This window comes from Squalius cephalus (genome assembly GCF_949319135.1).
Source record: "Squalius cephalus genome assembly, chromosome: 6".
NCBI lineage: Eukaryota > Metazoa > Chordata > Actinopteri > Cypriniformes > Leuciscidae > Squalius > Squalius cephalus.
The window spans coordinates 12,627,969-12,651,220 of NC_137127.1; the positions used below are offsets into that span (position 1 = coordinate 12,627,969).

At 37.5% G+C, this 23,252-nt stretch overlaps 1 protein-coding gene across 3 annotated transcripts; it reads left to right on the plus strand.

Annotated features, from left to right (window-relative positions):
- Positions 1 to 2,282: 2,282 nt before the first annotated feature.
- Positions 2,283 to 23,160, plus strand: rfx4 (regulatory factor X, 4). 3 transcript variants are annotated; one of them, XM_079874479.1, is made up of 18 exons: positions 2,283 to 2,479; positions 4,998 to 5,084; positions 5,318 to 5,378; positions 6,076 to 6,199; positions 6,996 to 7,057; positions 8,692 to 8,905; positions 9,441 to 9,518; positions 9,680 to 9,843; positions 11,830 to 11,930; positions 12,028 to 12,086; positions 12,198 to 12,342; positions 12,901 to 12,995; positions 15,660 to 15,777; positions 16,563 to 16,682; positions 18,227 to 18,388; positions 18,566 to 18,734; positions 18,838 to 18,973; positions 21,886 to 23,160. In XM_079874479.1, exons 1-18 carry the CDS (start codon positions 2,437 to 2,439, stop codon positions 22,153 to 22,155), a joined length of 2,208 nt encoding a protein of 735 aa, XP_079730605.1. In that variant the 5' UTR covers positions 2,283 to 2,436; the 3' UTR covers positions 22,156 to 23,160. The 3 variants fall into 3 exon arrangements, with proteins under 3 accessions (XP_079730605.1, XP_079730603.1, XP_079730604.1); XM_079874477.1 differs by lacking the exon at positions 2,283 to 2,479 and adding an exon at positions 4,459 to 4,572; XM_079874478.1 differs by lacking the exon at positions 2,283 to 2,479 and adding an exon at positions 4,459 to 4,572 and having other exon boundaries at positions 18,605 to 18,734; positions 21,886 to 22,287.
- The last annotated feature ends 92 nt before the right edge of the window (positions 23,161 to 23,252 follow it).

The following is a 23,252-nucleotide window of genomic DNA, read 5'->3' on the forward strand; positions in this document are numbered from 1 at the left end:
TCCTTCACAGCCTCCATCTTTAAAACTGTAATTAAGGAAATTTTCATTGATGTTTTGCTCTCTCTTGCCATACACTTCCCAGCTTGTTAGAGGTGCTGGTTAATCCATACACTTTCAAATGACTGCTGGGATATTGGCCTTTTGATGAAGCTTTCCATTAGGTTTTTGTTTTTTTTCGTTTTTTTTCCTGTTTCTTTGATGCATCGTAGTATTAGTTCTATTTTATGAGAGGCACATTACTGTTACAAAGTTTGGGGATCTTAAGATTCTTTTAAGTTTTTAAAAGAATTCTCATATGCTCACCAAAGGCTGCATTTATTTGATCGAAAATGGACAATATTGTGAAATATTAAAAGTCAAAATAACTTTTCTATTTTAACATATTTTAAAATGTAATTTATTCCTGTGATGGCAAAGTTTTCAGCAGCCATTAAGTTCCGTTCACACCAAGAACGATATCGTTTTGTCGCCTGTCGCTTAAATGCTCAAGCTCTTTAAAGCAAGATTGATTCTGATTGGCTATCAATGTTTTTATCGTTCACCTGCTGAAAAAAAAAACTAAAAAAGTTCCAAAAGTGATTCCAACGATATCTTTTCTCTGTGCTGTTATCATTGTAGTTGTGGTGTGGACTCTGCTTTTATTTATTCTTTTATTTAGAACTATCTTTATCTTTATCGTTATAGTTATCGTCTTTGGTGTGAATGTGCATTTTCAGTGTCACACGACTCTTCAGAAACCATTCTAATATGCTGATTTGGTGCTCAATAAATATTTATTATTAGTATTATCAATGTTGAAAACAGCTGTGCTGCTTAATATTTGTCAAATTATTTTAATATTTTATTCAGGATTCTTTGAATAGAAAGTTCAAAATTTTTACTTGTCACTTTTAATCAATTTAATGCATCCTTGCTGAATAAAAGTATTAATTTCAAATATACTGTAACCTTCCACTTGTGATCTCGTATTGGTTTGCTTGCCCCCAAAAATATATATTTTTTAAGATGATAAAATATCACATCAATGGCATCTGCAAACAAATGAACTTTAAATAAAAGTTTAAACTTCTACAACAGCAAGTATATCAGTTCTCCTCAAGTTCACACGTGTCTTAGTGGAGTAATTAATCGCATTACCCATCATCTATGGACATTTTCCTCTAATGTTTGACAACCAGAAAGTGTCCAAATACGTTTTAATCAGTATATCTGTTGCTCGTGACATTCATTCTTTTAAATGAATGGATGTTGGTTTGATTTTTTTTATCTAAGTGTCCGATGGCTACTGTACAGCAGGTTGTTCCATCTAAACCTCAAATACCAAATAAATATCTCCAGGTGAAGTCCGACCTCCTCGCAGTGAGAAGGCCGTCGCCAGCGCGGTCTATAGGTGTAGCGAGCGTTCCTTTGCCGTCCACCAAGTGGGGAGCAGTTCCACCATAATCCCCCTTTCTCCTACTCGCTCTCTCTTTCCCCCGTGGTTCCATTCATATTCTAATCACAGCTTTCCCTTCTGCAGTTTGTAGGCACTCCATCAGAGCCCTCCCTGCCTCGGGCTCTACACTTTTACTTCCCTCTTTTGTGGCTGCGCTCTCCTCCCAGCACACTAAAATAAGGTTGCTTCAAGGAGAGAGAGAAGGGGAGGGGGGGGGTCCACCAAACTTTCTCTATCCAGTTTTGCCAATGGCCTATGAAGTTTCTGGACTTTTGGCTTCAAAAGATGACGATGAATATGTTTGCGTGAGACTTTGATTTTGTTTTGTTTTTTTGCGCTGATTTGAATTAACTCAACTTTCACGCTCCCGTTTCCAGACCTATTAACGGCATCGCAGACATCAAAAAAGTTCTGCAATGGGCCAAAAAGTGGCCCTTGGATGGAGAACTTTAAAACTAAAGCAGCAGGGGCAGAGTGTGTATTTGCGTGTGAGGAGAGGGTACGAAAACGTATTAAATGCTATAATGGGAGACGGGGAGGCCACAGTGCTGGGATTGCGTAGATCTAAGCCTCTTTTTTTTTCTGGGAAGGGAGCTTTTCTTATTCAAAACAGCCCCACAAAAGACTTCCAGTGAGCCTTGCCACATCCCCATCTGACTCGAAGCCATTCATCAGCCTGCCGAGCCTATCAATGACATGTCCCCCATCAGGGCTCCTATAAAATCAGCCCCTTTCCCATGAAACATCAGCAAACATTTTGACGGCTCTGGCTTTTCCCCCGCTGGATCTCTGGAGTCTGTGACCCCCCCACCCCCCACCCCACCCGCTCCTACAACCCACACCCCCACCTCCATCACCATCGCCACCCTCTCCACGGACCTCACATCTTATGCATCTCTACGACGGGCAGTTCTCTCGGAGAGACGGAGGGAGCTGAGGAGGGGGAGTCCAGCACGGAGCCATTTTCTCAGAGGAGCCCCTGGAACGTGCATGGGAAGAGGATGCATTGTGGGCTGCTAGAAGAGCCTGACATGGATTCCACAGGTTGGTTCCTCCTGCACCGCCGTGACATTGGGACGCCTGGGATCTGGGCTCTTTTGGAACGCGAAACGGGCCTTGGGATTTTGAGACCTGAGATTGGCTTCAGAAAAAGTTATTTAACCTTTCGTCAGGGAAGCTCTTGAATCTAGTACAGCAAGAGATAAGTTGGCGTGCTTTTTGGCCTCGTTTTTAATTGCTCCGGATGGGTGTGCTTCTGATGAGAATATGGTTTTACACAGTTTTGGGACTATGTAAAGTTGGACGGCGTTTTTTACGGAGTAGCAATATGACCTTAAATTGAGACTAAACTCACGCAAGGTCACAGGTCTGAGTTTGTTGTCCAGTTTAAGAGTTTTTTGTGTTTTTTTATAATGCATGCACCTGCTCAAGCTAAGTTTTGACTTGAGTCAAAATTGCACTTGGTACTATTGGTAAATATAATTGCTTTTCCTGAAGGTATAAATTGTAAAGACAACATTATTTCATGTAGAATATTTCTAGATGTAGTGTTTTAACCACAAAATATTACTTATTTACTCATTTCAATTATAAAATGTAACACTCCGCGTGGCTTCAAAAATCAATGTTACCCATCGCTCAATTCTGTTCAATGCAGTTGTTTTGTGAGAAAAAAAATTCATTATTAGATATTTGGGGGACTTTTCCACGCTGATATTCAGCGCAGGATTATTAATGATCTCAGATCAGTCTCGCCTTTAGATTGGATTTAATCCAATTATTTAGAGAACTACTTAAACTGTTCACAGAGCAAATGATTCAATTACAGACTGAAAATCTGATCTCAACTGACTGTGAGCCAACACTGACAGAGATTAATTAGATTCTGAGGAAAAAAAAAAAAAAAAAGATTTGTTGAGCTTCAAAATAACAGCTGCAGTATAATAACAATACCTTTTAATTTAAATTAAATAAAATGTCAGCAAAATTAAAAATGATCATTTGGCATTTCAAATGCATGTTAATACTTGAAATAGTTTATACAGCCTGTTATCACTGATTGTAGCCTTTTAAAAATAACCTTATAAAATTTATAACGCAAGGTATATTTCACATTAATTAAATTTAACTTGTTTAAATTTTTTTCTCCATCTCATTGCAGGTTTATTTTGCCTAAATTGTGTGTTCTCATAAAATCCAAAGCCTCTCAATAATTGTCACAAAAATTAATACTTGAGGGAAATATTAGTTTTCTAGTTAGTAAAAGCACCGAACTTTGTTCAGAACTTTCACAAATATATTAGCCTACTGATAAAAAAATATATATATCTTTGCTCCTTAGCATTGTGTAACAGGCTATTTTTGAAACTTGATTGTTTCTTGCTTTTTGAAATGATGAGGATTTGATTATTATGATAGGAAATGAGCAAATCAAAGCTGGGCCTGATTCACAGTAACGTTAGCCTATTTTCAGCTTTTAATTTGCTATGACCTCCATAATCCATTTAGTTAAGAATGTAGATTTTAGCGTATTAGTAATTTCATCAAATGCAGATTTGCCTCACTGAATGTAGCCTATATATTAATCAAGTCAAAAGTACATCTGACTTTTTTGTCTGAAGGCTGTCAAATAACGTATCCAAACAAGTGTTAAGTATCATAACTTTCTCCATAACTTCAGCCGCGATATGAAGCATCAGTAGGCTATTGGTTGCCCAGTGACTCAGCCGATGCTATAGTAACTGTTGTCATGGCCCGTGCAGGAAAACATGATTGACTTAAGTTCGAATCGAATTATAAGTGTTTCAGTCTTGTGATGTAAGGACACCAGTCGGCTTACTAACATAGCATAAATGAGAATGGCGCTAAAAAGGATCTATTATGACGACACAGCAATGGAGGAGCGGCGAGCGCGCAGAATCAATTGAGCGTGCGCGCGCCTGTAATTCGCCTCGGGAACAATGAAGGATTCCTGCAGTTCTTGCTGAAAACATTTCAAATAGAATCCCAGCTGCCCAAAGATCCGCACAATCGATTATAATTGAATTGCCCCGTCATTATTATGCCCCTGAACTCTTTAGGCAGTGGCTGCAACGCAACCACGTTAATGTTTATTGCACTCGTCCACAAACTGACAGGTAATGTAACTATAGCATATGCTATGGAATTTTAAATGACAAAAGTTCAACACGTTCACAAAATATTTCAAGCTCTGTGGGGAAAAAAACGAAAAAAAGACGAATAGGCCTAACGTTAGTTATGTTTAGGAACCACGGCGCGCGGTTGCACCTGTTGCCTCCGAATGGAATAGCCTAAATGGATTTAAATCATATGCTGTTGAAATATAGGCTATGTTAAATAAGTAAATAAAAATGGAATTGAATGGAAAAAGGGAAAATTAGATTGCTACATAAAACGTTTGTAGTTTCGTTTCGCCTACTGTTTAAAACAAAGTTTGTTTCATCTAAAAAATATAGGGCCTACGAGGAGACAGCCGTATGCCTACGATAAAAAGGCATAATGTAAAAATATAATTTGTTTTTTGTTCCCCCTCTTTTTGCAGAGAGCTGGATTGAAAGATGTCTGAACGAAAGCGAGAGCAAGCGCTTCTCCAGCCACTCTTCTATTGGAAACATGTCCAACGACGAAAGTAAGTAGTAATGTATCGTCATGAATTAAATTAAATCAAAATAGACTGCATGAAACTTTAATAATTCTGCTCAAAGAGAACATAATTTGAATGTTATCATTGACTGAATCTTTCAAAAAGAAAGAAAAAAAACTTTAATTTATAGGCTAATGTCTATCAAATTTGATATTGCATTATGTATAATTAATTTATTTTATTACTGATTCTGATTGTTGTTTTTCTTTTGATAAAAGATGAAGAGAAGGAAAATAACCGAGCATCTAAGCCACATTCAACACCTGCCACATTACAATGGTGAGTCTAATTTACACCAGAAATGTACATCACTTATTTTCATACCTCCGCCTCACACAAAGTTGAACTTTTGAAAGGTTTTAAAGTAAAATGATGAATATAGTAATTAACTTTTATATTTTGAATGACATCCAATGGGAGCAAACGGCTTCAGTCTGTGGGAAAACTCCGCCTTAGGTTTGAGATAAATACGCCATTTTGTAAAATATGACAAATACAGTTACTTGCTTTATAATTTTCAAACAAATCATTCACTTTTCTAGGAATTCTAGATCATAAAACAGCAGTTGAATTTCCAAATGTCATGTTTGCAGTCCTGTTGTTTGTAAGTTGTCAGTTTCAAGTATCAGAAAGGCAAACAGACTTACATTTCAAATTGCTTGTCGAAAGTTCAGTCAATAATACAAAATCTTGCTTGTCTATGGCAAACAAAACTAAACTCGAATTTTTCAGGTCATTTTCACTCATATTTAAGTTATATTGATACTGTTATACTTGAACTGCACAATTCAAAATTTCTTTAAGAAAGAAAAACAATTTGCAAACTTTTATGTTGACCATTGCTTGAAGATCCCTCCAATACACACAGTAATATTTAGAACCCCAGAACTGCCTCCCTCCATGTTTCACTGTAGAGTTTATTTAATATTGACTCCCTAGTTTTCTATGTGCGCTGACCTAACTGTGTTCTCATTAGGTTGGAGGAGAACTATGAGATCGCAGAGGGCGTTTGTATTCCTCGCAGTGCACTGTACATGCATTACTTGGACTTCTGCGAGAAACTTGATTCTCAGCCGGTCAACGCTGCAAGCTTCGGGAAGGTATAGAAACCTGCATTTAATAACTGTTTTGATGAGGTAATCAAATGTAAAAACGCTTAGTTTCCTATAAAAATGCATGTTCACATGAAAGAGGAAGGAAAACATCTGTTACAAAAAGAAAGAAAAGCATTACATAATACTGGGTATTATGAAGAGCCACAGCCAGTGGTCTTTACTTACACCTCTTCTGCAAACTCATAGCTGGACAATAAAAACAATGAACATGTTCACCCTTGTTCCCACAACCCCTCAACCCACCTACTCATATAGCCACCCCCCGACACCCTTGTCCCGCTCCCCCGGGTCCTGTCGGAGGATATTGAAAAAGAGAGGGGGCCTGGATTAATGTGTAATTAAAGGAAATTTGGAAGGGTGAGATGTTGCGGAATGTTAGATCAGTGGCTGGAGCAGCGTGGGGTGTCCTTTAGGAAGGCTTCATTGATTCAGGACAAAAAAGAGAGAGAGAGCTGGACCTGCCTCCCTGTCTGCTCATTTATCAAGCCAAGCCTGACAGAAACTTCACAGCTTGGCCTCTTTTTTCATCCCGCACAATAGAGAGCTTCACTGTTTGCAAAGTTTTCTGCACCAGGAGCTGGACCAAGGAGCTCATGGACAAAAAGCAGAGAGAAAAAGAGAGATTGGCCAGAAAAGAAATGTCAGTGGACATGTATGAATCGAACAAGATGATTGAGAAGATATTTTTTGTCGTAGTTGTAACAGATACACACACTGAAGTCACAAAAAAGGTCTGGCCAGAAAAGTTTAATGTGTGAGTGTGTGTGTGTGTGTTTTACAGATAATAAGACAACAGTTTCCTCAGTTAACCACACGGAGACTAGGAACGAGAGGCCAATCGAAGTAAGTTCCTTGTTTTCCTAAAAGTTCCTAACTTTTTACGTTCATCATATCACTTTAAATATGTTTTGTCAAGTTGGTGACAATCTGAAACTGAGCCAAGTGGAATCAATATTACTTCCAAAAAACGAATAATTAATGATTATTCATTTGCAAAGTTATACTTTTTTTCCCTTATCTATCTAAACCCCAAAAATATTTTTTTTTTACGTGAAGTAGGAGTTTTTAAAAATGTATTTATAATTTATTTGAAAAATATTTTACTCACTAGTCAAAAGTTTGGAATGATTAAGATTTTTTATGTTTTTGAAAGAAGTCTCTTATGTTCGCCAAGGCTGCATTTATTTGATTAAAAATACAGTAATAACAGTAATATTGTGTAATATTATTACTATTTAAAGTTAATGTTTTCCAGTTTAATGTATTTTAAAATCCAAAGCCTCTCAATAATTGTCACAAAAATGAATACTTGAGGGAAATATTAGTTTTCTAGTTAGTAAAAGCACCGAACTTTGTTCAGAACTTTCACAAATATATTAGCCTACTGATAAAAAAAATATATCTTTGCTCCTTAGCATTATGTAACAGGCTATTTTTGAAACTTGATTGTTTCTTGTTTTTTGAAATGATGAGGATTTGATTATTATGAAAGGAAATGAGCAAATCAAAGCTGGGCCTGATTCACAGTAATGTTAGCCTATTTTCAGCTTTTAATTTGCTATGACCTCCATAATCCATTCAGTTAAGAATGTAGATTTTAGCGTATTAGTAATTTCATCAAATGCAAATTTGCCTCACTGAATGTAGCCTATATTTTAATCAAGTCAAAAGTACATCTGACTTTTTTGTCTGAAGGCTGTCAAATAACGTATCCAAACAAGTGTTAAGTATCATAACTTTCTCCATAACTTCAGCCGCGATATGAAGTATCAGAGGCTATTGGTTGCCCAGTGACTCAGCCGATGCTATAGTAACTGTTGTCATGGCCCGTGCAGGAAAACATGATTGACTTAAGTTCGAATCGAATTATAAGTGTTTCAGTCTTGTGATGTAAGGACACCAGTCAGCTTACTAACATAGCATAAATGAGAATGGCGCTAAAAAGGATCTTTTTATTCCTGTAATGGCGAAACTGTATTTTCAGCAGCCATTGCTCCAGTCTTCAGTGTCAAATGATCCTTCAGAATCATTCTGATCTAAATATATTATATATAAATTACATTTTAAAACATGTTACAATAGAAAATAGTTATTTTAAATCATATTTCACAATAGTACTGTTTTTACTGTATTTTTAGATATTTATATAGAAATAAATGTATAAATGCAGCCATGGTGAGCATTATTTTTATATATATATATATATATATATATATATATATATATATATATATATATAATGTTACTTGGGCCTGTTAAAAAAAACAGTTATGAGGAGCTTAGTCATTGAGAGACATATTATCATTTAAACCTCCTCAATTTTTTTTTATTCATGTATAAAAAGAAATGACCACTGCAAATCTACTTTAGACTTTGAGCACTTTCTAATCATGACTGCTTTAGTACAGCAAAATTTTCAGCAAGCACATTAAAACTCATATATAATCTTCATCCTGCCACTCACTTGTCCCTCTTAGGTATCACTACTATGGAATCGCTGTGAAGGAGAGCTCCCAGTACTACGATGTGATGTACTCTAAAAAGGGCGCTGCGTGGGTGAACGAGACGGGCAAGAAAGAGGTCACCAAACAGACAGTGGCGTATTCACCGCGCTCCAAGCTGGGCACTCTCCTGCCAGACTTTCCAAATGTCAAAGACCTAAATCTGCCTGCCAGTCTGCCAGAAGAGAAGGTAAACAGATCACTAAAACCTCTAACTGCTAACCTCCAACTCCAACCCCCCTCTCCCTCCTCCTGCCCGCTACCCACCCCTCTAGATCCTGCTTTCATGTGTCAGGCGGACCTTCCCTGGGCCTGGATTTAGATGAGGACCTGGAGGATTTATGTGTTGGTTCCTAGCGAACTCTTAATCTTTCGAGTAGATAATAAGATCTCGCATTGGACAAAGGACGGGCACTAGCTGTCTCGCTTTAAAAAGGTGCCTGTAATTTTAAATGGTTTGTGAGTTTCTGATCTTTAAAGCCTCTTTTCATACACTGGTTTGGCAAGACCTTGTAAATAGGCATTGTTCGTGAAAGCAGCTTTTTTGTTGTTTGGTATTTGTATCCTCTTTCTTTAGTGTTAGAGTCTTTTAGTGTCTTATTAATGCATGACCATGAGTCAGGAATGAATTTGGTATGACATCATTAACCAAGAGTTTCGTTGAATTAGTCTCTGTGGGAAAGTATTATAAAAGTCGTTTAAATGGGCTTTTTTCTCTCTACAAGGTCTCAACCTTTATCATGATGTACAGAACTCACTGCCAGAGGATATTGGATACAGTCATACGAGCCAACTTCGATGAGGTTTGACATTTCTTTTTTTTTCTTTTTGGTTGCATTCATGCATTAAAATGCTTTGAATTATGTTTTCTTCAAACTTTTTCATCCAGTGGCATTAATGGCTTAAACAAGAAAAGGCTTCCTTCATATTTTATCACAATGTTTATTTGTTTGTGTATATATAGGTCCAGAGCTTCCTGTTGCACTTTTGGCAGGGCATGCCGCCCCACATGCTCCCTGTCCTGGGCTCTTCTACAGTGGTGAATATTGTGGGTGTTTGTGACTCTATATTGTACAAGGCCATCTCAGGAGTCCTCATGCCCACCGTCCTACAGGCTCTACCTGACAGGTGAGTCCCATCCCTGCCTATTTTGATTTTGTTAAAAAAAAAAAAGTGTAGAAAAGAATTTATACACTTACAGTTTTTTGAAAGTGCTGCATTTCCTGGCATAATTCTGGGTGAAAGGGGCAGAGGTGTAAAGAGTACCTTAAAACCATACTTCCAGTCACCAATTCCAATACGACTTGAGTAAAAGTCTTAGTATCTGATTTTAACAGTACTTGAGTATTTTACTCACACTGAATGTATAGGCTCAAAGATGCACTAGTCCTCAACACCTTAGAGACATGCCAATGAAAAACAAGAAACAGTTGATTTGTGAGGAGAGCAGTCACATGTTTATTTTCTAAGAAACCTCAAAATTGCTGTAAATCAAGGTTGACACAACGTCTACAAACACTCAAGTCTCAGTTAAGCTCACGAGTTCAAAAAGGGCTTAAGTAAACTAATATCCTTCAAAAAGGTATCTTCAATATAACGGATAAATAATGAAATATCCAAAGCCTGCTTGCACTGGACACTGGTTTCGGCCTCATCAGTCATATCCTCATCTTATATATGAAACACCTGCGATTCACAACTACCTGCTAATGCACTTACATTCGCTTGGAGTAGCCTTGTTGACAAATTTGGTTAAAAACGCACAAGATATAGTACGTTCAATGCCCTGTAGATGGCAATATCACTTCTTTTGTAGCAGGAATAAACTGCTGCAGAAAAAGTTAGATTCCATGTAAATGTTAATGAGAAATTGCATTACTTATCACAGATATATTGGAGTAAAGAGTACAGATACTGTTAAAAAAAGTCATTTATAGAGTAAAAGTTGCTAATATCTTTGATTCTACAAAGTAACAGAGGTGGACAGTAACAAAATACATGTACTTGAGTACTGTACTTAAGTACACTTTTTGAGTATCTGTACTTTACTTGAGTATTATTTTTTCTGGAAACTTTTTACTTTAACTTCACTACATTTGAAAGACAAATATCGTACTTTTTACTCCACTACAGTTCTGTCAAGGTCCTTGAGTAGAATGTAGTAACGTCAGTCAGGGGATGATTGTGGTTTCAGGGACCCGCAGGGGTTGCATTTTTGCAGGGGTTGCATTTTGGTTGGAAATGAAAGTCGGATTGACGCCAGAACTCGACTGATGTTGGTTTCTGACGTCAACCCGATTTTCGTTTTCAACCACAATACAACGTCTAAGAATTACATACAACAATGCAACAATAATAAAACAATGCATTGACATTTACTTTTGATACTTAAGTACTTTTAAAAACAAGCACTTCTGTACTTTTACTTCAGTAAAAATCGGTCTTTACAACTTTTACTTGTAACGGAGTAATATTTGACCAGCAGTATCTGTACTTTCACTCAAGTAAGGAAGTTGTGTACTCTGTCCACCTCTGCAAAGTAAAGTACAAATACTTTACACCACTGGAAAGTGGTTATTTAATGAGAAAAATTATGACAGGACTTGATTTTATTCATTGGAACTGGTTGGATTAAGAAAAGCTGTAGAATTTGGGGAGTGGAGAATTTGGCTAAGTAAGACTCAAGGGTTTGGTGGCATCAGCCAAAAGTCAAGTAAAATCACATTTAAATAAAGATTTGTTAAGATTATGAAGATGTTTACTTGCATATTATATATGATACTATATTTCACATTCAACATCATCAGAATTGCCTCAGTGCTGATTGAACTCCAAGCCTTGAGACTTTTTTCTTTAGTCAAATGGACTTTTGTCTTCAAGCTAAATAAATACCTTTAATACTATTGACACAGAGATCATGCTAGCATTGCATATCTAACTTTTGCGTCAGGGTAATTAACTTAACAGATTACCTGTCAATGACGCATGACTCCAATTTTTATTGCTCCAGACAAAAGGTAAAAAAATTAATTGCGTCAGAGCATTCTTTGTGTAAGGTACACATTGAATGTTTTTATACATTTATGTCCTTGTTTATGTGTTTTGATAATACAGCCTCACTCAGGTGATCAGGAAGTTTGCCAAGCAGCTGGATGAGTGGCTGAAGGTGGCATTACATGACCTACCCGAGAACTTGCGCAACATAAAGTTTGAATGTAGGTGTCAAATATATTCAATACTCTCAAAAACATCAAAATGAACTTTGCTAGTATTCTAAGGCTATTTTTGAACACATTTTTTTTTTATTCTCAGTGTCAAGAAGATTTTCCCAGATTCTTAAACGACAAACATCATTAAACCATCTCTGTCAGGTATACAGTATATTTATGTTTAATATTTAACTTTTTAATATCATGTTTTTGCAAATGTCTATGATCAGTCATAGCGCGTGGAGAAATTTGAATTAAATCTTGCTCTTGCAGGCCTCTCGGACAGTGATCCACAGTGCAGACATCACCTTTCAAATGCTTGAAGACTGGAGGAACGTAGACCTCAACAGCATCACTAAACAGACTCTTTATACAATGGAAGACTCCAGAGAGGACGAGAGGAGACTTATCATCCATTGTAAGGAATAGTGGTGCATTTCACGATCAGATTTTAATGAAAAAGTATCAGATAAGACATAGCCGGACTGATTCAGATTTATTTGTTAGTGTTTCTGTACTCCACCACATGCAGTGTTATTGCTGCAGAATCACATGCAGCGCTGTGTTAAAAGCCCCACTGGTTTACGTTTCGGATTTCACACAGTAGCTGTCAACCAGAGCTGAATCATTCCCACGACCATGAGCGTCGAGCTTTAACCACAGGCACTGAGAGGTTAACCCTCACAGTTTGACACCCCGAGGAGCATTTCAAATTCATTTCAGCGTCAACCTCTCACATGACTGATCAGGTCAAAGTTCAAAGATTCTGTCATGTCATCCTCAAAAGAGGATTCTGAGCTCCTCTTTCTACAATTTCATACGGAGATCTCAAATCTGTGCCAATAGCATTTTTTTAATTATGGATTAGCAACCTTTACAAGCAATTAAAATGGAATTTGACCAATTTGAGAAATGCATGCTTCAAAATAGAAATTTGTTTTTAATCTCTTAAACTCTTTTCTGCTGTTTTTCAAAGTGTATCAAGAATTTGACAGACTGCTGGAGGACCAGTCCCCTATTGAAGCCTACATCGAGTGGCTGGACTCTATGGTGGAGAGATGTGTCGTGAGGGTACGTGTATGCAGAACATGATTTCCCCAAGTACAACATGTTCCTGGATCATCATCTTTGTTGATCCTGGAACAACCAATCAGATTTGAGGGACAAGTTTTCAGTTTATGTCAACTTTAGGCTTACAACCAGGGTTAGGTGCTTCTACATCAGTGTTATTCACCTATCATTTCCCTCTGATTTTAGGGAAAACTTATGGGTAGGGTTAGGTTAGGTGTAGGTTTAAGGTTGGGACTAAATTTTCAGACAGGAATGTTGTTCCAAGATCAACAAAATATGTTGACCTGGCATAAATCAGGCTTGATTTATACTCTACTACAGTATGATGATCCTATAATTAGATATCTGATTGTATAGCTAAAATATAGGCCTATATATGTAAATATGAATAATAATAAAAAACCTATACCTTTCAAAAGTTTGGGGTCGGTAAGATTTTTTTATGTTTTTGAAAGAAGTCTTTCTCTAGGCTCCATTTGTTTGATCAAAGATACAGTAAAACAGTAATATTGTGAAATATTATTACTATTCGAAATATTTGCTTTCTATTTATATTTTAAATTATCATTTTAGCATCGTTTTCAGCATCATTACTCCAGTTTTCAGTGTCTCATGATCCTTCAGAAATCATTCTAATATGCTGATATGGTGCTCAAGACAAATGTGTTATTATTATCAATGTTGAAAACAATATATATACAGTGAGGAAAATAAGTATTTGAACACCCTGCTATTTTGCAAGTTCTCCCACTTGGAAATCATGGAGGGGTCTGAAATTGTCATCATAGATGCATGTCCACTGTGAGAGACATAATCTAAAAAAAAAAATCCAGAAATCACAATATATGATTTTTTAACTATTTATTTGTATGATACAGCTGCAAATAAGTATTTGAACACCTGTCTATCAGCTAGAATTCTGACCCTCAAAGACCTGTTAGTCTGCCTTTAAAATGTCCACCTCCACTCCATTTATTATCCTAAATTAGATGCACCTGTTTGAGGTCGTTAGCTGCATAAAGACACCTGTGTCCACCCAATACAATCAGTAAGAATCCAACTACTAACATGGCCAAGACCAAAGAGCTGTCCAAAGACACTAGAGACAAAATTGTACACTTCCACAAGGCTGGAAAGGGCTACGGGGAAATTGCCAAGCAGCTTGGTGAAAAAAGGTCCACTGTTGGAGCAATCATTAGAAAATGGAAGAAGCTAAACATGACTGTCAATCTCCCTCGGACTGGGGCTCCATGCAAGATCTCACCTCGTGGGGTCTCAATGATCCTAAGAAAGGTAAGAAATCAGCCCAGAACTACACGGGAGGAGCTGGTCAATGACCTGAAAAGAGCTGGGACCACCGTTTCCAAGGTTACTGTTGGTAATACACTAAGACGTCATGGTTTGAAGGTTCCCCTGCTTAAACCAGCACATGTCAAGGCCCGTCTTAAGTTTGCCAATGACCATTTGGATGATCCAGAGGAGTCATGGGAGAAAGTCATGTGGTCAGATGAGACCAAAATAGAACTTTTTGGTCATAATTCCACTAAACATGTTTGGAGGAAGAAGAATGATGAGTACCATCCCAAGAACACCATCCCTACTGTGAAGCATGGGGGTGGTAGCATCATGCTTTGGGGGTGTTTTTCTGCACATGGGACAGGGCGACTGCACTGTATTAAGGAGAGGATGACCGGGGCCATGTATTGCGAGATTTTGGGGAACAACCTCCTTCCCTCAGTTAGAGCATTGAAGATGGGTCTTCCAACATGACAATGACCCGAAGCACACAGCCAGGATAACCAAGGAGTGGCTCTGTAAGAAGCATATCAAGGTTCTGGCGTGGCCTAGCCAGTCTCCAGACCTAAACCCAATAGAGAATCTTTGGAGGGAGCTCAAACTCCGTGTTTCTCAGCGACAGCCCAGAAACCTGACTGATCTAGAGAAGACCTGTGTGGAGGAGTGGGCCAAAATCCCTTCTGCAGTGTGTGCAAACCTGGTGAAAAACTACAGGAAACGTTTGACCTCTGTAATTGCATTGATTTCTGGATTTTTTTTTTTAGATTATGTCTCTCACAGTGGACATGCACCTACGATGACAATTTCAGACCCCTCCATGATTTCTAAGAGGGAGAACTTGCAAAATAGCAGGGTGTTCAAATACTTATTTTCCTCACTGTATATATATATATATATATATATATATATATATATATATATATATATATATATATATATATACATATGTATGGATGTATAATTTAGATATTTCAACAGAAAAATAATCAAGAATTGTCATTACACTGTTTTTATGTTCTTCCAATCCAAACTAAGTTTACAGGTGTCCAACCCATGCAACTCTAAATGCCATCACAACATACTTAAGACCTATCGTGATGCAATTCCCCAACTTAATGATGTCTTCATGGCCCCCTTTAACGGGGCCTCAATTATAGTCCAGATATAGGCTTGTAAATCTGGTTGCCATGGGAACTTATACTACCTACCAGACAATAGTTCAATGGGAGGGTGTTTCCTTAGGGGAAAATCAAATAGTTGACTTGTTGACGTGTTTTTCGTACTTAGGGGTTAGGCCCCAGTATGGATCCAAAGGTTAAGGCCCCTGTGCCTTCCCCCAGGCTTTTCTAATGGTAATACTCCCTTTAGGTGGCGGGGAAGAGACCCGGATGCCTGAAGAGGGTAGCTCAGCAGTTCCTGCTCATGTGGTCATGTTTCGGGACCAGAGTTATCCGGGATATGACGCTGCATAGTGCACCCAGCTTCGGTGAGTCAAGCTGCACAGTTTTGTCACGATCATCCTTTAGAAAGAGTAGAAAATTCTTACTGATTTTATTTGTTTGGAAGCTTGAGTTTTTCAGGTTAACTAAAAGTTTCTCAATCCACAACACCAAGTGTCAACTTTTAACTAAGATGGCAGCTTTGTTAACTCTTGGCTTACACCATCTAGCCGTCTATGGCAAAGTTACTGAAAGAAGGGCCATAAAAGAGGTAAAAGCCCCCTCCCTGTCAGCTCTGTCTGTGAATATCAAAGGCACAGTTGGTTGCAGTGTTTTGATAATGCAGCTCTCTGTACAAAACAGCTAATTAACAAAGGCAAACCCCCACCAAGTCTTTCCCCCTTCTTCCCATTTTATGACCGGGCAGTATTGCGCCCAGTCCGCTGAATAGCAGCGATGTTTATTATGCACATAGTGGCTGGAGTTGCTAACACAATGTGAGGATTGTGCCATGCTCCTTATGAATTCTTTCCCCCATCTCATTCAGAAAATGGACTCAAAGCATCATATGCTTCAGTAACTCTGTAGAGTTTTATGGTTGGACCGCTAGTTTGGTTCTGACTTGGATTTGAGCTCTTACCGTTTAAATTGTGCAATAGTATTGCCCAGTTAACAACATCAAATCATTTTGATCTCTCAAAGCTCTCAGAGATTCAAATTCAAAATGCTTTATGGTAGTTGTCCACAAAGCCTTCATTTATTACTTGTTTCAGACAGGAGACTTGAATTGGTAGGAACTTTTTATGGTAAATTGGATTCTTTATATTTCTAGGCTCATTCCATCTGATCCACCTCATGTTTGATGACTATGTACTCTACCTGCTTGAGTCTCTGCACTGCCAAGAGAGAGCCAATGAACTGATGAGGGCGATGAAAGGAGAGGGCTCACCAGGTAAGATCGATTTGTTACAAGCAATAGAGCTGATCTGTCATGACATCAAATTTGTAGACTAACACAGAAAGCTGATTTGTCATTAAAACAGTAATTTTCATTAGTATGTAGTTGACTTTACTTGAAGAGAGTTTCAAGTTTTGTTCTGCAACATAAATGACACACAGTCAAACCTCAAATAGGAATTTTGAAGTTGCAATTCAAGTTTATAAAGCCTGCTGTATCAAAATTGATACACAAATTGCCAAGGCCTCTAAATTATCAACATGAACAAAACATTGCTGAAAAACCTCTTGTACACAATCTACTACATATTCTGTTGTCGTCTTTTTGCTGTGAAGTCTCTACTGATTTTTTTTAAGTAGATATAAGAATAACTTTTAAATTGATAGTCATATTTCAGAATGATCACTTGCTGGACTGCACCAACTTAGGTTTACTTCATTATCCATATATAATTTTTTTGAAAAATCATGTTCAAATATGATTCATCAGGCTTTTGAGGAATGTTTATTTACACGTCTCTCAATCATCATTGTATTGGATTCCATTATATGAAAGAGCTTTGAGCTACAGAGCTTTGTTCATAAAACTAAGCCTTTAAAAATCATCTTACAAAGACATAATTAGGAGATAGACAACTGAATTGGTAGGAACCAATTCTACTGAACAAGTAGAGTAACTACCGATATTTATATGCATTTTATGTACAGTGAGTAGTCTGCTTTATTGTTATTAAGATCTCATTGATTTACATTACAAGCCATTAAAATTTCATATTGCTTTTTGGCCTTATTAATAAGCAACAGCACCAAATTGCAAATTTTTGCTCAGCTTGGACCTTCCCTCCTTAAGTATGAGCGACATACTATCATATACCATACTACTAGCCATAAAAGTATGACTACTAGCCATAAAAGCCATATAAGCCTGAGTATCAAATATGATTCTTAACACAAAAAAAAAAAACACATGCAAAATTTTAATTTTTTTTAAAATATTTTCTCTATTATAGATTCAATAAACTGTTCCATTAAAAAAAAAAAAAAAAATCTGACAAAATCTAATATTTCATGTCCAGCTTTACAGGATTAAAGGTTGCAATATAATGAAAACAATTGTTGTCCAATTGAAACCCACATCCTTGTGGTAGTTGTAGTCCTTGTTAGCTTCGCTCTTTATATTCTAGATGCTGTAAATCAGCTTAGACCAGCATGTTTATTGCTAGATAGAGCTGGTTTGGTGATGATCTATCTGGTGAAAGAGGTTGTCCAGCATTGTCTTTCTAGCTAAGCTGGTTGACCAAAGCGGGGAATTCAGGTTAATTGGGACACTTTTCTCCATTCATCTCAATGGCAAAATAGCGTCCCATTCACATCTGGTTAAGGTTGTTAAGATGTCTGCTGGGGCATCTTACACCAGCAAACCATCACCCAAAACATGCATTGTGGTTATTGCAGCAGAGAAAATCTAAAATATTGTGATAGTTTTCAAAATCGCAAAGATTTCTTAACATTTTAGGCTTTTGTTTTGGGCTACTACAGCAGATACTGGTGAAGAGCAGATGATTATAGGCTCCACCCCCACATCTTCGTCACCTGGACCCTACTCTCCTGCCAAGTCTGTTCACTCGGTGGGCGTACCAGCAGTGGGTTCCCCCAATTCAGCCCAGTCTCCGGAGTACACCAGCATATCAGCTACCACAGGTAAATGGTGACTCCGAACTGATTATAACACTCAAATCTTACATCACAGTATCACATTCAACAGTACAACTAGCACAGGCCCATTCCATGCATTCATTAAAACTGTATCTCACAGTAAGCTCATTTAATTAACACGCCAAACACGTTTCTTTGTATATGTATGTCTGTATGTGCCAGGAGCTGTTCAGTCATATACCTGGTCCCTTACATACACAGTGACAACCTCAGGTGGCAGCCCACCCGATACTGGATCCCAGCTTTCCTGCATGAGAGGCGGACCCCCTCTACACAGCTCCACCCCCTCCACCCACAGGATGCCAGTTTACCCACATCGGGATGAGCATGGGTGAGCCCCCAAAATCAATGACAAGACATTAAATGATGTTGAAAACAACATTACAGTGTGGATTGTGAAATGTTTTAAGAGATTTGTACTCCATTTTGTCCAGGTATACTGGCAGCTATAATTATAGCTACGCAAACCAGCACCATCATGCCATCCAGAGTCAGTACTCCAGTTTAACCCATGAACCAGGGCTGCCAACCCCTCTGCACTATTCCTCATACCACCGGACCTCCGCACAGGTCAGGCTCCTCCCACCCAAAATCCTAAAATCCTAAAATCATACACTACAGTATTATTTTAATATGATACTATTTATTTATAAGCTTAGGGGAATTTCTGAACTATTTATAAAATATCTTAAAACATGTGATTACAGAATATAGATTGACAATTTTCACAGGCTACGCCTTCAATTTCACAAGTTCGTCAGTTATGTCAATTAAAGTCACATTAGTTCAGTTAACGCCCATTTCCACTATACATAAGGGGGAAAATATTCAATCAAATTAAATGATAGATCATAAGTATGACCCAAAAATCATCATTTTGACATAAAAAGTCAAAATTAGGCCATATTAATTGATAAAAAGTCAAAATTGAGAAACTGTCAATTATAACATAAAAAGTGCACTATGTGTCATAAAATGTCGAAAATTTGATCAACTAAGTTATATTTTTGTCAAAAAGTCATCTAAAAGTCATGACCTAGGATAGTTATGAACTAATTCTGTATAAAACTTATTTCAATTTTGACTTAGTATTTTATTATTTTGACTTCTTATGTCAAAATGATGACTTTTTATGTCATAATTATTGGGGAAAAAATCTGTATTTGGTAAATCATGTGTCAGAAAAGGCTTACACGTGCATTAATTGCATTTTCAACCAATTTTTAATGAGAAAACATATTAGATGTTTCAGAGTAAAATCTCTTGATTAAAAACTACAAAAGCAAAGAATTTTTTCGCAGATGAATCATGAACAATAAGACTAGGAATGAGTATTAAGAAAGTAAACATAATAACAGATGGAAATGGGTGTGTATTCCCCAGTATTTGGTGTGGAAGTGTATTCTATCCTCTTTCAGTATTTAGTGTATTCTAGTCTCTTTTACTGGGTTTGTAACTGAGAGAAGAATACAATGTACATACTGTGAATGTGAATGGTGGTTGATGTATTACAGTGATTAGCATCTGAAATGTTCTTTTAACTGTTATCCACAGAGTTTTATGGATAGAGAATGCTTGCTTGCCTCAGCACACACTGGGGTAATAGGCTGAACTCCTGATCAGAAATACTGGTCATTTTAGCATATGTATTTAAAGTTTATTGACTTCTGAAAGAGAACAAAGGTGGGAAAGCTCAGTTAATTGTCTTTGTTAAACTTCTAGACAACTGCTGGGTTAAAGTTTGATGAAAACAACACTCGATAAATCTCAAAATGTTGCCGTTACTTTAGCATGAATCAGCCAAAGCAACATTTTCCATCCAAATATTTAGAAAAGGTCAACTTTGAGTACTGGCCTGGAAAAGCCTTGTTTAAACATTAAAATTCCCCTGATGTCTGAGGCTTATTTAGGCCTTTGTTTGAATATTTGAATTTTAAAGTACATAATGAGTATTAGCCTATATATTTTAAGTTTGAAGGATGTGCAGTTTGAATAATGGAGTAGTTTGTTCTGGGTGCTAGTTAAAACTTTAGAAAGAAAGAAAGAAAGAAAGAAAGAAAGAAAGAAAGAAAGAAAGAAAGAAAAGAGAGATATCTATGAGCTTTTTGATTATCAGATACACGAAAACCATTCGTTCAAGGTCTGTGCCAAATTTAGTAGATGTAGCCTGAAAATTTTAGGAGCAGTTATATTGAATTGTGGACAAGCATTGCATTGTTGCATACAAATATACTAAGTGTATACAAAATTTACATGCTGCATGTTACTAGTTCCGAAACTGAGGGAATAGTTGAATGTTAAGTAGTCTTTATTGTGCTTGAGATTGAGAGAGTGTGAATAGTTGAATTCAATTGTTTAGTTGTGGATGGAGAGGAGTGGGTCTGGTCACATATATTGAAAGTCAAAGCGGGTGTGATGGTGGTCCAGCCTGCATTTGTAATGGGGATCAGCTGGTCCTCAGAGTTCTCCTCAACACAGCGGATGCAACCTCTGAAAGTGGACCGGCTAGAGCCAAGAGAGCCACACACACACTCACACACACACACCCAATGTCTCCTACCATCCACTCAATGACCGTCTCAGACAACTCAACTAGCGGCCGGAAATCCAGATGGAAAAGCGTGTTTATTAAAATATTGTTATTCAATGGTCTCTTTTATCTGCATGAACAAGAGGTCACCAAGCAACACATCTAGGTCTCTGACCCCGCCTGACTTTCTTTTTCCGTGCAGCAGCCGTTCATAAAAGCTCTGACTGTGGACGGTTTCTATTTAGAGAGCACTTATAGATTTTTACTTCCACTTATTTTCCGTCAACTTAAAATGGAGACAATGTCCACACTTTGTTCAAGAGAGCTACTCTGAAGGAGACAAATGAAGATTTTGTTGACTTCCCTCCCCAGAGAGAACAGATTGTTTTATATAGACACATATCTTGAGCTGACATGCTCAGTTTTGTTTTTAGACTGTTACCCACAGCAACAAAAATACTTTTTTTTAAGTGCTATGTTAACTTATCTTTCTTATTTTATTTTACCAGTATAAATTATGGTGAACTGATGCACTTTTAGTTGATTATTAGATAGTCTTGCATCATAATTTTAACAATAACAGAAAAAAAGCCAAAAAGATTTATTGAATGCATAACATAGGGGATGGATTTATGTCCTGTTTAGACAGTTGGTCCAAGTTTTATTCTTATCCAAACCTGTATGAGTTTCTTTCTTCTGTTGAACACAAAATGGCTACCGTCAACTGTCTGGTTACCAACATTCTTTAAAATTTATTCTTGGTGTTACACAGAAGAAAGAAACATATACAGGTATGGAGCAAGTAAATGATGTGAAAATTTTCATTTTTGGGTGAACTGTCCCTTTAACATGAAGGAAGATGAAATGAATCGTTTACAGAATGCACAACTTCGTTGTTGTCACTTGTGTTTTGTTGCAATAGTCCTCATGCATGTCTCTCTCTGATTTGTAGTATCCACTCAACAGCCAGATGTCCAGAATGGAGTCCTGTTTGATGAGTGGGTCTCCTCTTCTACACTCGAGCGCTGTGACCCCCCGTTGGTCAGACATGCCCTCGGCCAACAGCTGTTACACCAGCCCCGCAGTCCACACGTCACGCTACTCCACCGGAGACATGTACTCTCCTCTGGCCCCACGCAGGAACTCTGAATATGAGCATGCGCAACATTTTCCAGGATTTGCCTATATCAATGGGGAGGCCACAACTGGGTGGGCAAAATGATTGTACACTTCCGAGAGTCTTCGTCCAAGACAACAGATGTCTGCGTGTGGATAGCCGAACAGATAAAACAGCAGCCGCCCATATTTAACCTAATTACAGAGAATGTATTTGAGTGGAAGTGAGTGGAAATGTTTTTATTGGTGTGGTCAGTGTTTACAGTGTAAGCTGCCAATGAAACTCTTTTCGAATCGCAATCATTGTGTGAGTGCAAAAAAGGCAGTGTCCCAGTTGTGCCTTTCCTCGCCTTTTTCTCATTTATCTCTATCTCTATACACATTATAGACCATTATACTCTCATTTACTGTGCAAAAACTTTCATCGCTGACCTCGTTTCAGTGTAAAAATGCGCACATCTCACAGCATTCTGTCACCACAGGTTGGGTGTTTGACGTCAAATAGTGATCTGTTAACAAAACCACAGGGTTTTTTTTTCTCAGCCCCTGTCAACATCAAAGTGCGCTGCTTTCCTAGCATAAACATAACACATTCTCAGCACCAGGAAGAAATGCCTTAACATTTCACCTCAGAACGCCCTATTGGCCAGCTGCCAGGTTGCGAACGTCATAGGAGTCTAAACAAATAAGGGCAGCTCACATGAGTACTTGCTGCATGCGAATGTGAATATAAGATTTCTCATATTACACAAATGCAGAATTACCCCAGTGTGATCCTGGGAGAATATTAGAGATCTTTTCTGTAGCTTTGTAACATTGTGTCCCTTTGCATTGTTTATCTGTGTTTGACCTGTATATCCAGTTTTGTATGATTTAGGAAACCGAAAAGTGTTAACCTAGGTTTGTGTGTTTTTGAATGCACTCAAAGGTACTGTGGACCTATTACCCTATGGGTAGGAATAAAAAGGAAAGAATATGAAAATGTAACATTTATTATCTTTAGTCACTTTCTCTTGTAAATAAAAGCACTCAGTAACTTCTGTGGTGACAGCTGTTACTTAAATGATATATGTGGAATTATTTGTTGCCACATAAAGATTTTTAAAAACCCAGTTTGGATTGTCTTTTTATTATTTGTGTTTTTTCTTTTTTACTTGATATGTCTATATGTTTATTATATTAAGAAATCCATTATACATTTTT

Excerpts from the sequence above, each read along its gene's own strand:
- rfx4 (XM_079874477.1), top strand. The coding sequence starts at position 4,497 with ATGCCCCTGAACTCTTTAGGCAGTGGCTGCAACGCAACCACGTTAATG. Across the intron at positions 4,573-4,997 it reads ACTCGTCCACAAACTGACAG|AGAGCTGGATTGAAAGATGT; the intron begins GTAATGTAACTA and ends CTCTTTTTGCAG. Across the intron at positions 12,087-12,197 it reads CATTAAACCATCTCTGTCAG|GCCTCTCGGACAGTGATCCA; the intron begins GTATACAGTATA and ends TTGCTCTTGCAG.